General features: G+C 37.6%; 1 protein-coding gene across 1 annotated transcript in view; it reads right to left on the bottom strand.

Annotated features, from left to right (window-relative positions):
• The window catches only part of PSIP1 (PC4 and SRSF1 interacting protein 1), a 38,573-nt gene that overhangs the window by 16,082 nt on the left and 6,536 nt on the right, over nt 1-15,955 (bottom strand). The window contains exons 4-9 of the mRNA XM_089489457.1: nt 15,207-15,345; nt 13,252-13,371; nt 8,535-8,636; nt 7,825-7,887; nt 6,614-6,728; nt 3,727-3,802 (exon numbers count right to left, since the gene is read on the bottom strand). Coding sequence (XP_089345583.1) covers nt 3,727-3,802; nt 6,614-6,728; nt 7,825-7,887; nt 8,535-8,636; nt 13,252-13,371; nt 15,207-15,345 — 615 coding nt within the window. The remainder of the gene's footprint in view (nt 1-3,726; nt 3,803-6,613; nt 6,729-7,824; nt 7,888-8,534; nt 8,637-13,251; nt 13,372-15,206; nt 15,346-15,955) is intronic.

The following is a 15,955-nucleotide window of genomic DNA, read 5'->3' as shown; positions in this document are numbered from 1 at the left end:
AATTATCACCTATAGAGGGCCAGATGTGGTATTAAGATTCAATTAGAGATTGTGTATGAGCCCGTCTATCACCAACAAAGCAGCTACAGCTTAAGACTGGGAAAGTATGCTTACTGGAATGTAAATCAAGATAATCAAGCAACAGTGTTCTAGTCTCACCTGATGAGCAGTAAAGGAATTGGCCCAGGATAACCCCTAATAGACAGTCAGTAGACTGAATGACCCATCTAGCTAGTGCACATAGGTTATAGTCAAGATAGCAGATAGACAAAGGACTCCTTGTGTCTGGAATTGGAAAATAGTCAAGATATAGTCAAGATAAGTTTTGATTGGATTAGAGCTAGTGAGCTATTTTGACTAGTCAGCTAATTAGCTGTGGGGGCATAAAGAATAGAGTTCTCAAATTTATCTTCAAAATAGACTTATCAGACTGCTTCCGGTATGTCTCTTAACATAAGAAGAGAAGGCAACAACCAAATATGCTTGATCCGGATAAATCTTATAGTATGATAACTGGACATGCTGCCCAAATATGCTGTGATACTGGCAAGGACAATGCTAAAATAGATATCAAATAGAGATATGTTCCATTATGCTTGTAAGAGATGTTCCTGGGCATGTTTATAGTAATGGATGTAGTTAAGAACTAACAATCCTTGAGAACATAAATAAATAAAGCCCTACACGGCTTTGGTCCAGACTATTTGAGAGACCGTATCTCCCCATACGAACCTGCAAGAGTCCTAGGATCTGCAGGAGAAGGCTTTCTCTCAGTCCCATTAAGGTCACAGGCTTACCTGGTGAGGACATGAGAGAGAGCCTTCTCGGTGGCTGCTCCCACCCTCTGGAATGCCCTTCCTCAGAAGACCAGACTGGCCCCCTCCTTGCTGGCCTTTCGCTGCCAAGTAAAAAAAAAATTTATGCAAGCAGGTTTTCTGTACATAATGCATAGCAGGGTGGTTTCTGGAGCAAGTGGGTTTTTAGTCTGTTTTTAACTTGAATATATTTTATGCAATTTTATATTATAATTCATATTGTATATATTGCATGTGATTTTATATATAGACATTTTAATTGTTTGAATTTTATAATAATTTTAAAGGTTTTATCTGTGAGCTGCCTTGTGTCCCTCCAGGGAGAAAGGTGGGATATAAACGAAATACATAAATAAACAAACAAACAAACAAACAAATAGTACTGCCATGGATGACTAGCTAAATTGTGTTGCTAAGAGGATAATGAATACGATACAAGAGACAGGAAGTGTACATGTGAATGAAACATCTGTATAATGTCTCAGCACACACAATGGAAATTAGGGAAAGAATCTGATGATGAGGTGTGGCTAAAGTATATGGTTTTGATGGTACTGTTAACCTATGTGGTAGCTAGTACAAAGCCTGTTAAAGAGAGTAATAGAGAGGTAAAGACCCTATGAAATGTTCTAATGAAAGTATAAAATGTTGATGGTCAGATAATATAATGTAATGATACCTTACATGTAGTGTAATGTAATGCATGAAGCTAAGTGCTCAGACATGGCCATGTCTGTGCATCTCTCTAAGGGGAATGCATGTGTTTACATAGCTATGAATAGTTATAATAAATACAGGTTGAGTCTTCCTTATTTGAAATGCTTGGAACCACAATTGTTTTGGATTGTAGAATATTTGCATACATATAATGAGATCTTGGAGATGAGACTTAAATCTAATCTTAGTCTAAAATAATTTTGGAGATGGGACCTAAGTCTAAACACAAAATTCATTTGTTTCCTATTGCATCTTATATACATAGTCTGAAAGTAATTTTATAGATAAATTTGTACACACTGAACTATTAGAAAGCAAGAGTGTCACTATCTCAGCCATCCATAGAGACAATTTTGATTTTTGGAGTATTTCAGATTTTGGAATTCCAGGTAAGGGAGACTCAACCTGTAGCCTTAAAACGGACCAAAAGAATCCACTAATATAAGAACCTGATCCCATATAAATATCCTACAATTCTAACACTATTTAAGAATGCTTATGTGGAGTGCTGATATTGACTCAGCCTGTCTGGTTTAACCATCATGAGTTGGACACTAAAAAGACCATAAAGATGTGGCCCTGGACAGAATCAGTTGACAAGTAGCAAGGACTCCTCAATCCCTCAGAGATGGGGTGAGGAAACCATGTCTTTTTCACTTTCTTCTTTTATGGTTCAATTTGTTGCCTTTAAATTTTATGCTTTCTTTCATCTTGGTACTCCTGCCATGTATGTGTCATCTGGTGCCACTTCCACATCAGCAAAGCATACCATGGAACAAAAAGTGTTCCTTAAAAATGTGTGACAGCAGAGAACCCACATGTGGGATTGCAGAGACCATGCAGAATAGGCAAAGCATTTTTGACTTAATTCATCTCAGGTCCAGTACAGATGGATGAAAAGGCTGTGGGCAGGGTGAGGGCTGAGCGTCCCCATGCTCACAGCCCTCCCCACGCTGCCCGGGTACCATCTTTGTGCGCGCCCATTCAGATGGTGCACGTTTTGATGACATCCCTTTGGTGCAGCGCCCAAACGGGGTTGCATCGAAGAGGCGTGATCAAGCCACCCAGCATTGGCTATGGCACCTCTTCAGAAGCACAAAAAGGAGCCAGAAAAACGGCTATTTTTTCTGCTCTGCAGAGGCCGGCTCGATGCCGGGTGTGCGTTTCCTGTGGCACTGATATGAAAGGGGCAGCTTCTCACTGCCCATTCCTGCCCATTTGTACAGGGCCTCAGTTAGTAACCTGGTTTCTGAATTTTGCACTGACTGAGATTTTTGTGAACCTGCAAAAGCAGTCTCATGTGCAACCACTGTATTACTAGTGGTCAGATTATTTCAGTCCAGAAAAGGACTGCAAATGAAACACCAGCCTCATCTGGCACATGGGGCTGAGCAACAGTCTCTCAACAATAGCTTTTGGAGTCTTCCAAAGTATGATCTGAAAGAAATACAATGCCCTCAATTCCCAACTCAGAGAGACTAGCCAAAATGACAGCATGCTATTGAAAGCTAGTGGGAATTTTGGAAGCTCCATACTGTATCTGACACTCTGCTTATATCAGGACAATCCAGGAAGTCTTTATGCTGAAATTATGCCTGAAGCCATACTAAAAAGAATCTAGGAAACCAGTTTTATCCAACAGTGGCTGGAACTGAATTCTCCCGAAAGGAAATATATTTTCAAGTGCCCCAAACCTGAAACCAAACTAGAATGAAGAAATGATCTCACAATTGCCTTTTTCAAGAGAGCTGGTACTGGTCCTTCTCCTAACAGGAGCAAATTATCTCCTGGATCCATCCTGCCACTTACAGTACTACTATTGGATACAGTGGTCAAAAACAGCAGGGATCAAGAGAATCTTTTGTGGTTCCAAAGGATCCTCAGCACTGGGGGATATCTCATGTAGAAATTGAAAGATTTTTTCCTGTCCTGGAGAAGACCTTTAACAGAAAACATGGTTCTACAGAAATCTGCCTGAAAAAACTGATATAAGATAGAAGGCAGGGCAAATTTTGGCTGGAACGAAAGTCAACCAACAGTAGCAGCCTTGCATTATCATAAAGACAGATTAGGTCACTCAGATATATATGTATAGATTCTATGTAATTTCTACAGTTTAGGCTATTGAGCTATTAATTTTCCATGACAAATATCAATGGTTTAAAAGTTTTTCAAAATCTTTTTTAAATCTTACGTGTCACTTTCAGGAGGACAGGTTGGTTTTATCAATTTGGGTCTCCCTCTGGGTTTTGGAACCTTCACTTCAGTAGCTATTTCATTTAAAAAAAGGTATAATTAAATATCATTACATCAGTTTAAATTTAATCAAGAGACAAGGTAGGCAATTAGAATAATATTGTATATCCCAAAACCTCAATTTTAACTGAAATGTGAGTACCTTCATCAGGAAATGCAAGTTCATCAGAAACATCTCAACTGCATAGCAAACAAATAATTTTTGAAAAAGCTAATATACTGGCATTTCTGCTTTCCCACCTAAAGATAACAAGATTCTGTCCTTAATTAACATGTTAGTTCATTCTGTTTTATATATTCATACTGATAAATCTTTAAGCAGCAATAAGTTTCATTAACATTTCTACTGTACAGTTGGTCCTCAGTTCCCACTTTGACTCTTATGGATCTGATTATTCACGGCTTTGATTTATACTGTATGTTCTCTCTAGAAATCTCTAGGTCCTTCAGTGCAACTCTGCCAGAAGTTGATCACAGAGTTGTGTTGGAGAATCTAGAAGTTCCCAGAGAAAACACTTCTCTGGTTATTTGTAGGTCCTCCAACATGATTCTATGATCAACCTCTTGCAGATGTTGGCCACAGAGTTGTACTGGGGGATCTGGAGATTCTTAGAGAGGTGTTCTCTCAGGTAAAAAATAATATATTTTTATTTGTGTTTTTTTCCCTACTTTCAGAAGAGTCCTTCACGCCTAACCCTAGAGAATGTGGAAGGACCACTGTATTCTTTCACAACGTAGTATGTACAAAATTTGAAATTTATAACATTATCTCTTTAAGAACTTAAAAAATCCTATGGTATCCTGGGATGTGTAGGTTTACAAGGTCTTTAGCCTTCTCTGTCAGTGCTGGTGCCTCCCAAAACTAAAAATTCCAGGATTCAGTAGGATGGAGCCATGGCAGTTAAAGTGATGTCAGACTGCATTGTTTCTACAGTGCAAATGCACTCTAAGTTTCTGAAGCAGCTATAAGTCCTGATGTTACTTCTACTGTCACTTGTATTTCAGCTACAGCATTTTGAGTAGGAGTAAAGGATAGCCTTCCAATTGTTGTTGGACTGCAACTAACAATTGACTCTGCTGCCGACAGCTGCAGGGAGCTGCAATCCAACAAAATCTGGAGGGTAGCACTACCAACTCCAGTTCAAACATGCAAGATGCAAAAAAGCAAGAGGCATGAAAGGACCGTGTGTTTAACCAACCTCAGACTTAGTGCTGGGAGCACTGGGATGCTGCAGTGATACCTGCAAGCGTAATAGGCATATATATTCTTTTTTGCAACCTAGTCCTGGTCTTATGCAAAATGGCCTGAATCTAATTGTTAGTCTCAACTAGAATACACCATGTAAACACCTATGTATACAATGTATACAAGTTATCATAAGGCTTATAAATACCCACTAATTTAATGAGTCTACTTGAGTTGGAACTAACGATGGGATTTAGACTACTATGTTGGTAATGTTTGATAAAATCAAGGAATTTGAAAAAAAACACCCAATTTATGTTCAAATGAGGTGTAATATTCATTTCAGCAAGTAGGACAACTATGTTTATATTAAGTTTTTGCTCTCACAAAAACATAAGGCATAACTAGGAAATGTGTAACCCTAACCATCTCAAATGTCTCTGGTATCAGGATGATACTGTTCCAGTGGGGAATGTGTGCTTTAGATCAATAACGTTTACAACTTAAATGTTTTCCATAGGAATATAATCCCTTCTTTCTAAAATGTTTACATTTGATTTAACAGGACACACACTGACTTTTAAAATATTTCAGGAAATTTTTGTACATGTAATGTCGAGGGCTTTCATGGCCGGCATTCATAGTTTTTTGTGCATTTTTCGGGCTATGTGGCCATGTTCTAGAAGAGTTTCTTCCTGACGTTTCGCCAGCATCTGTGGCTGGCATCTTCAGAGAATTTCTCTGAAGATGCCAGCCACAGATGCTGGCGAAACGTCAGGAAGAAACTTTTCTGGAACATGGCCACATAGCCCGAAAAACCCACAAAAAACGATTTTTGTACAATCAGCCCTTCTTATACAGGGATTTCTTACACATGGATTCAAGCATCCATGGTTTGAAAATGTTCAAAAAAGTATAAATTTCAAATATCAATGATTTTCCATTTTTTTAATAAGGGACACCATTTTGCTATGTCATTATATTAAATCGGACTTGAGCATCCACAGATTTTGTTATCCACGGGGGATCTTGGAACCAAACCCCAGAGTATAACAAGGGTCCGCTGTAATATAAAATTGTATTATCCCACAGATCAAGACAGACAAGTTCCTGTTCAAGGAAAAGGACCTTATTTACAAGAAGTACCAAGTTATTAATAAGTCTAAGAAGAGACTTTCAAGTAGGTTGAGTCTCCCTGATTCAAAATGCTTGGGACTAGAAGTGGTTTGGATTTTTTTTCCAGATTTTGAAATATTTGCATACATAATGAGATATCTTGGAAATAGAACAAAATTCTAAACATGAATGTCATTTATGCTCCATATACAACGTATACACATAACCTGAAGGTATTTTATACATAATAATTTTGTGCATAAAACAAAGTTTGTGTATACTGAACCATCAACCATCAGAAAACAAAGGTGTCACTATTGCAGCCACCCATGTGAACAATTTTGGAGGATTTAGGATTTTGGAATTCCAGTTAAGGAAGACTCAACCTGTAACCTGATTTCAGTGCTTTGTTGTCTGTGAATTCTCTTCCTGTGTAATATAAATTTGAGAAAACTTCAGGTCAAAAGACAAAAATCAGCCATGTCATTTAGGCATCAAGTAACTTTCAGTAACTGAAACTTACCAGCTGGCCTTCCTCTTTTAGGGCTTGCTTTTGGAGCTGTAACCACTGCAGCTGTTGTTGGTGCTGGTACTGCCACCATTGCTGCTGCCTCGGCAACTTCTGCTTCTTTGTCAGCCTGTATTAAAATAGTTCCTTCATGTAAATTTGACTGATTTTAGGCTACTGAAAACCCTTAAACATAATGGTTCCCCATTTAATACTGTTTCTCTTTGAAGTCTCAGACTATAGGCAAGACATAGTTTGACATGAGAATGGCAGGGCATAAACCTGGTTTATTCCGAACTGCCATCTCAGTGACATTTGCAAGTATCTTCCTTTAACTGTTCAATGGAATTGTGATTCATTCACATTTTCAAAAACTGAATGTGGGTATAGCAGAGAAAATGTATTGACATGGATTTATTATTTATTTATTTATTTACTTTATTTATATACCATCTTTCTCCCGGGACAGGATGTCTTCCAGAACAACAAATTAAAAATGTTTACAAAAAAGTTTTTAAAACAATTTAACATCCTCACATGAAAACTCTATACAACCCTTTTAAAAATCAGAGTTAAAAACAAGATAAAATACATATCTAAATGAAAACCTTCCCTGGTAAAAATTAAAAGCTTGCTTAAATAAAAATGTATTTGCTTGCTGGAGAAAGGAAAGCAGGGGAGGGGCCAGCCTAGCCTTTTCTGGAAGTGTTCAGAGGGCAGGAGCAAGGATGAAGTAATAACAACCTACTAAGACACCTTGCTGGACCCTAGGATGCCAGTTCTGCTCATGAAAAGATGCTCCCAGTATGTAACAACATAGAGAATGGAGGAAATTTCCACAGATCCTCCCTTCTATGTGAAAATTGGTTCCAGAAATATGAAAAACATTTCTGTCCCATTAGCACAAGCTTCCATTTCTGTTCATTAAAACTCTTTTGCCCACAAAACACACCTTTTCCATATATGAAATGATGCCTTCCTTTAACTGAATTCAATCCACTATGCCTCAGGTTTGTTAAGGAGGAGGGACAAGATAAAATTTAATTAGTTATTTCTCAAAAAGGATTATGTTCTTTAAATGTGAGTTTCATCAGCATATGCAAATTATTCCAAAGTAATTGTTGCATTGTTAAGGAAAGGCAATTTCCTGGGGCACTTTTATGTCTTTGTAAATATAACAGAATCTACTGGTTTATAAATCAAACTAGAAATATGAAGTACTACACCTTTCTTTTCCTCCCCCTTCTGGCAACCTTGGGAACAGGTACATCACTCGATTTCACCACATCCTGCAGAGAAGAACACCATCTCAGTTTTGTGGGAAATGTACAAGTTCACTATAAATGTCTTCAAAGCCCCCCATATCCCAATTTTATTATAAGCAACTATTTTCTTACTTAAATTTAACAAAATTCCGCAGAAAATTAGATCACATTACAGCTTATATAGATGCTGTCAGACAACCCTTTTTATCTAATCTTCCTGCCAATGAAATGATCAGAATTCAAAGGACTATGAAGCATGTGACACCAGTGATATTTCAGATGTTTTGTATTCTGAATCAGTTAAACGGCAAATTACTTCTGAAACAGAGGAGAGTTTCCAAGCTCTTTATGATACACTTTTACTTACACTACTAGTGTGAGGTGCTTCAGCTCAACTTTCTTCTGTGCCCTGTAGTACTGTATAGTATTGATTTTTACATGCAAACTCCCACTATATCCTAATTTCATATTAGGAGTGACTACTATTGAGCCAACTTAAAGTGAATCATACATGCTTATAAAGCAACTAAACACACAGCCACTAAGCATTTAGTGATTCAACTAATATTCATAGATAATGCCAAATAGCAAAGAGCAGGATCGGGGGGGGGGGGGGGGGGAATTTGTGTGAGGAAGATGCTTGCAATTAAAAAAAAAACACTTCCACATACTTCACTGATAGGTTTTTCTGAAGAATCATCATCTTTTGAGGTTTCCATCTCTTTCTCTTCTGTTTCAGTGTCAGTGCCAAGATTATCTTCTTTAACAGATCCCTAGGAATAAGACACTAACATGGTTAACTATATTTAGATCCAAGTAACATCTGCTTAGGCACATGAGAATGATGAAGGTCCTACCCATATATTCCCCCCCCCCTGAAATGGTAAATGAACATGGTCAACTGAATACAAGTATGTGATTTCCTGTTTTAAGACAACAACAACTTAATGCCATAGCTTGACTTACCTGGAACAGAAACATGACTGATAAGCACCAATAAAAACCTGACCAAAGGCCCCTTAAGATAGAGTTTATTCTGAAAAATTGTTATGTAAGCAATTCACTGGCATCCTTGCTGTTATCAAGAGGGAGCTTTCCACAGAAGGTTTATAGTTGCACATTTGATCAATGTTTGAATCAGAGTTGTTAACTTCTATGAGGTTTACTGGAATCTTAGCCCAAGACTCCATCTGAAAACCAAATGCCATCAAGGGAGGGTATGCACAACTAACTCCTAAAACCTGCTGAAGAAAATTTTTAGTTTCATGAACAGAGTCTGAAAGTACACTGAATGCAGCAGAGTATTTGACAATACAATGCTTGGTGAACTCTAGCTTGGAAGCCCAGGATTCTACACCAATCAATCAAATAAACCCATTCAGCAATAAGAAGTAAGAACTATTTCCAAATTTTACATGTCACCTTTGTTGTTTGTTTCTTATTCTGATGTTCTAGCTGTTACTGTATCAGTATTATTATTAAGCTGTATTTGTAGAGCGCTGTAAATTTACACAACACTTTACATACAATCAGTTAAAAATAAAATAAAATAAGCCTGCCTATGGCATACATTCTGAAAAAAATAATGGTCAAGCAGAACATCTCATGCTGTTCCTGTCAAGCTGTCCATGGCTCAGAATGTTTTGTATGTGCTTAGCATGAAATCACTAGGAGTTTATAACATTTTTTATATCTAAACAAATTGTTTATATGGATGTACCTCATTTAGGCCTTATGGTCACTTTTTGACTTTGTCTCTTTAATCTGCACATTGATCTTTTTTTAATGGGAAAGATCACTATAGTTTCAGTAACAAGGCAAAAAGACATTATGTCAAGCACTTCAACCTTAAAACAAGTGTTGGCAAGTGATAACCTTTTATTGTCTATCAACATAGGAGAAAATTTGTTCAAGAGATAGCTGCAACAAGACTTGCGCTAACTATGTAATTTAAATTAACAATATCAACTAAAACATCTATGAACATGTTGTCTTTATTAGAATAAACCAAACAGGCATAGAAGATCTCCAGCTCTTTTCATATGACAAGATGTTACAAAAGATAGGACAGGAGGTGAAGAGACAGCAAAGATTAAGTCTGCATGTCAGTCTTCAGATGACTGAAATGTATTAGGCTCTTCAGGGAGCCACACAAGGGGCTACACCTATAACACTCGGGCCAAACAAAAAGCTCATTTTGCCAACCAGGACTGTATAACTAGAAAAATTACCACATAAAAAAGATAATTATTAACTGTTACCTGTTTTCTAAATGCTAACACTGACTTATTTTGCTTCTACTGACATTATTTTTACCCTAGCCCTCCATCCAAAATCAACCTCCAGACTTACTCATATAAAACTAGTATATCTCCCCTTATTTTCTCTCTACATACCTATGTATCCTCTCTAAGCCTGAAGATAAAATCAAGGTTAACAAGTGGATTATAGTCTCAAATATACCAAATAAGGTACATTTTGTATTTATCCCAACAGTCCTAAGCATAATTTGAACGCTGCATTACACTAAGCAGAAAAATTAAATTTAAAAAGTACAAAAATATTGGTGACACACACTTAACAAAGCAGTTCAAAAGTAAGAAACAAAATTATCAATAATTACTTAAATTAACAGAGGAAAAAGTTGAAGAGACTGAACAATCTTGTGAAGTTGAAAAAGGGAAACGATTCAACCCTGAATATCATGACCCAAAGGTTTTCAACTTTTCCAAATAATGACTAGAACAGGAAAGATACTTGGTCAGAAAAAAAGAAATGTGCAAGACTCAAGACTACTGTATTTAGACACAATAGGATTTATGAATTAGATTCTTTATAATTCTGTCCTGCGCTACCACCTCAGCCATCTTGGAATCTGATAAAGAAGCAATGAATACTGAATCTGATACTGAATGTCTTAGCCTTTTGAAATTTTCAAACTGCAAACACAGATAGTCTATATTACAATATAAACTACATTTCTTACAGTTACATTTTGTACAACTTGTTAAACACACTGAATACTGCATCCATCCTCATCATCATCATCTTTGTATCATTGCTGCTTAAGATGCCTTCACCTTAAGACTCTGAGCACAAAGATGTCAGTATAATAAGTCCTTTCTTCCTTGCCTGATGTAGAAATCCAGAGAACTTGAAGGCTTGCCCACAAGTTTGTGCATGCTTGCTTGGTGCAAACCAAGTTATTGCCTGAGCATCCATTTCTGGTCCCCCATGGATCAGCATGGTTTTCTTTGTTTTATGTGTATCATTCCCTTCTCCTTTTGTATCTTGTCTCTTTAGCTTGTAAGCCTGAGGGCAGGGAAATGTCTAATTAACAATTTGTAAGCAGCTCTGATAGCCTTGGCTGAAGAGAGGGATATAAGTAAATAATAATAATAATAATAATAATAATTAGTTGTTGTTGTATTTAGGTTGTGCACTGGCTTCTGGAAGTGTAGTTTCTTTTTGTATTGTAAGCAATGAATATTCTTCTGCTCACTTCAGCAGGACATCAGTCTTATGAATTAATTTTTCAGGTCCCAAAGAATCCACAAGGAGATACAGAAGAAACAAATATATTAAACAAGCTAAGAACAGAAGAAAAAAATCATGTTTGAGAACTGTGGAAATAAATTCTAAAATTATTCAGAAGCCAGGAACCAAAACTCAGACTATCCCTCAGAACACACTTGTTGCTTGCCTTCAATGGCAACTCTATCACAGGATTTTCTTGGCAAGTTTGTTCAGATAGGGGTTGCCATTGCCATCCACTGTGGCTGAGAGACTGTGACTTGCTCAAGGTCGCCCAGTGGATTTTCGTGGTTGAGTGGTGATTCCAATACTTCAAATACCACAGGTATAGTAATTATATACTTTTTTGTCCATATCCTATATTGGCAATTTGTCGGCGGCAACCTGTTCCAAATATTTCACCACCGCACTCCAAGCTTCTTTTTTCCAGGAAATGACAATACGGTTTTGGAAAGGGTTTAAGTCATTTTCAGCATGTTAGGAAATGCCAAAAAGTTACATAGGTATGGAAACACATTAAGATGAAGTAGAAGAATAGAGCCTATTAAGAAAAGATCCATGCCAGATGAGAAAGCTGTTATTGTCTAAAGCTTTAAAAAAAGAACAGTTTAGATCTCCTCGTGTTATTTTGGTTCAGAAAATTTCTAACTGCCTTCACATTATTTCCTTGTCCCTCCCACCCCTGACTTTTTTTTTAAAGAAAAGGCTGGTTTCCTAACATGTTTCTCATTATGTCCACTGGGAAACTGTTGTTTTCCCCAAAGCAAGATGCAAAATCAGGATGAGATCAGCTCTTAGGTAAGAATCCACAATCTAATATAAGCTATTTCTAGGTCTTGATGTTGTATTGGGATATTAATCCCCAGTTAAAATTCAGCTTTGAGACAGAAGCCTCAGGCAGGCAAAAGGAGCAAGTTTGATGTGATGGCACATATGTGTATTAAAGAAGGCCTCTGATGAATTTCCTATACAGATGAGGGGTAGGAAAGTGTGCATGTACATTGCTTGAAAATTAAACAGAGTGGTTTGGTAGGCAATAAAGAGATGCTGGATCTGCCCCATTTGGTACTGTTGTCTTCACAGCTGCTGCACCCCCAGTGAACTTTAGCAAGGGTGAAGCAGTTTCAAGGTAAGGTTTATCACCTTTCTTCTCTCTGTGATACTTTTGGTATTCATACTTTCGCCCAATTCGATAGGCAATTGAGAAGTTTGTCTTACAGTCAGTGAAAACTAAACTGGCTTACTTATGAATTAAATGAACATTTTTACAAAGATAGGATGAGTAAGGAAAAGGCATCTTTCACTGAACCAATAAAATATAATACAAAGAAAGATGGGGAATCAACATGCTATTATCTTACTGCTTTACAAAAAATATTAGTGGAATTTTAAAAAATGCCCAAAAGTGTCATATATACTGTATCTTCTGCAGGGTTACTGCCTGGCTAAATAATGTTAGATCACTGTCCGCTTTTTCAGTTCTAGAAGTATTTTAATATGTACATGTTAAAAAGATCACTCTAATAAGCTAAGATACTGAAATTAAGAGGAGAACCCCAGTATATTTAAAGCACAAGTCAACACATGTCTCAGAGGTATGTTCCATATAGTCCAATGACTACAACTTTAACAAAAGGTTCTACAAGATTAGAAAAAAGATCATTTTCTTCATTCATTACACAATTAGTATAAAACTGCATCATTCTCATTAACCAAAGCTTTAAATTATCTACCCATTACATGTATAACTTTCAACCTAATTATTTGTCGTATTACCACTGATAATCTTATTATTCAGTAAAACTTCCTCCAGAAAGCAATTCTTGTAAAAACTGTTGATTTATGATGACTTACTTTAAGAGAAGTAGATTTTCTCCGCTTGGGCCCCATTTTTTGTTCATTTTCTTCTGTAGTATCTAGACTACTATCTTGAGGAGTTTCTTTAACATCTGAAGTGTTAATAGCTGGCTGGGACTGCAGATAAGCAAAATACCACCCACATAAATAAATCAGCAGTAAAGGCACAAGAACATCAATATGTTTCAAAGGAAATGATTTTAAAATAACATTCGACTTGTATTTAAACAATCTGATAATGCCCACTCTACATCAGATTTTGACATGGTATAGGAACACAACACAGTACAGAATACCTTGCCTAATATACAGGGCAATTCTAAACATGCTTACTTAACTAAGCTCTGTGGAGTTTATGTTCCACTAAATGTACTTAGAATTGCACTGGAAAATAAACAGATGAAACAGACCGCCATAAGGGAGTGGCTTGAAGCTGTCCCTGATAAAGTCAGATTGGGGATGTGGCAACCACACACCACAGCACCAATCCACCTTTTTGCCCACCCAAAAGGAAGCAGCAAAAAGCCAACTTTTCCCACCCCGTTGTGGCTTTATGGAGCTCTTGCGGTGTCTAAACGCCACTGCTGGAGCACCTGGAAGCCAGCTGCCGTGTGGGCAGCAGGGCAGCATGAACCCAGTGCATCTCATGTTACCTGACTGGGGGACAGACTGAGTTTTTTCATGTGTCCGGGATAAGTACTGTATTTGTACCCAATGGCTACAATAGTTTCTTTCCTGGAAACTTGCCAGGAACTGGTACCCAGTGGCGTCTGGGCTGGCATTTGTTTATGGACCACCACTTTGAATTGCTCTTCTCTAAACGATACAACCAAGCCCCCACCTCCACTCCCAAGTCTATATACTTCAAGAACTTACTTCTTGCCTTGTCTACAATCCTGACAAAATCTATACTGGATGTCATTCACCCACATTCCAACATCTGTATTCCTAATTTATTACTTTGGCCAAAGCCACCCTTCCTAAGGAAAAACTCAAGAAATCTTAAGACACTGTCAGGAGGTGGTGATCTACTTATTTGCTAAAAGTTAAGCAGATACAGTGCACCCTTACTTTACACAGGGGATGTGTTTCGGACTTCCCCGCGTAAAGCAAATCCCACCTATGCTTGAGCCCCATTTAAATGAATGGGGCTTGTGTATGTGGCGGCGTGTGCACGCCATGGGCGCATGCCCCATTGTTCCCTATGGGACGCGTTGCTCCTTCTCCCTGTGCAGCTTTCAGCATATGCTGAAAGCTGCATATGACGCGGGCGAACAGTATTCCAAGAAGGACTGGAAGCCTAAGTGGTGGAATGAGAATGTCAAACAGTATGTAAAAATACAAGACTATATGGAAATCTCTTCTACCCACCACTACTTGTAGCAGAATATGGTACCATATTCTTCTGGAAGATAATGGCTGAGATCTCACAAGACTGATGGCATAAGTTCACTAATCTCCATCAGTGGGCCTATGGGAGAGCTTGAGGAACAAGAATGTCATCTTCTTCTCTGGGTACAAAAGAGGAGATGGGGGCTCTCAGGAGTGATTCCATCCAACAGTGAATTAGCCCTAGGAGTGCACCTAGGAATCGCTTGGCTGTACTTGTGCACATGGGGGAGAAGAACCTACTGTCCCCACCTCACCCCAAATAAGGGTGGAAGCCATTTCTTCAGTCCCAATGCACAAGGACAAACTGAGAGCTCCTGGATGGACCTCCATGGCCAATCAGTATCTGGGGCAGTGGTGACACCTGGGGAGCAAAGGATGCCTTGTTCTGCCACATCTTTAAAGGCATTTATGCTTGTGTAATCATGGGCTATATCAGGGCAGGAAAGCAACAGGATTTTTAGCCAGCATCTCAACCATGCCAGTGTAGTTAACTAGAGAGTTGGAGCTGACACTTAACTGAACAGGAAGCCAGTAGGAATATATCATAATATGGAACTTACCTGCTGAGTAGAAAATTTAACTTTGGGGTTGTTGTCTATTTCCCACAATCCCTCATTAAAACCTTTTCTTTTATTAGGTTTGCCATATTTTTCTTTATTTTCAGCGTAGGGGAATATATCTTTTGGTCCCAAAAATGCTCTATAAAAGAAAGGAAAGACTTAAATATTCTATATATACTCTGTATTCTACCCATTGTGTTAATAAATTTCTTATTAAAACAGCTGTTTTCAAAGGGGCTATTGTTTTTATATTTATCCTAAAAGAATATCTTTAAATGGCTTCTAAATTAATTTTAAAAAGGCTCTTGACAAATGCCTCACCAAGTACTCCAGATAAAAAACAACATCTGTGGGGAAATACTAGAAGCCCTCTCAGAGGTTGGCAGCTGGGATAATCCATGTCCCCAGTACCATTTATTCCCAAATCATTAGAGAAATAAGTAAACCTAGGTAGCAATTTTTACAGAGAAGACAAACTTGGATAGTAAACTCTCAAACAACCCAAAAGCAATCTAAGGATCTCTGAACTAGGAAACCAAACTGTAGAAATCATTCATCATCTTGAGGGTGAGACACACAAGAATGAAAATAAATTATGAAATATACACATATATGAAATCTAAATAGATTGTTAATAAGATTGAAACTGCACTACAAAATGCACATGGGAAAAAGTGCATATGTATGTATTTATAAAATGCTTCAATTTCTCTATTGTAACTCTTAAGCCAAAAACATAACTGAGATTT

Source organism: Sceloporus occidentalis, unplaced genomic scaffold, assembly GCF_023333645.1.
Source record: "Sceloporus occidentalis isolate IW3139 unplaced genomic scaffold, rSceOcc1.0.p SCAF_1, whole genome shotgun sequence".
In the NCBI taxonomy this organism is placed as follows: domain Eukaryota; kingdom Metazoa; phylum Chordata; class Lepidosauria; order Squamata; family Phrynosomatidae; genus Sceloporus; species Sceloporus occidentalis.
The sequence above is the reverse complement of the archived record's forward strand: the minus strand, read 5'-3'. Positions and strand labels throughout refer to the sequence as shown.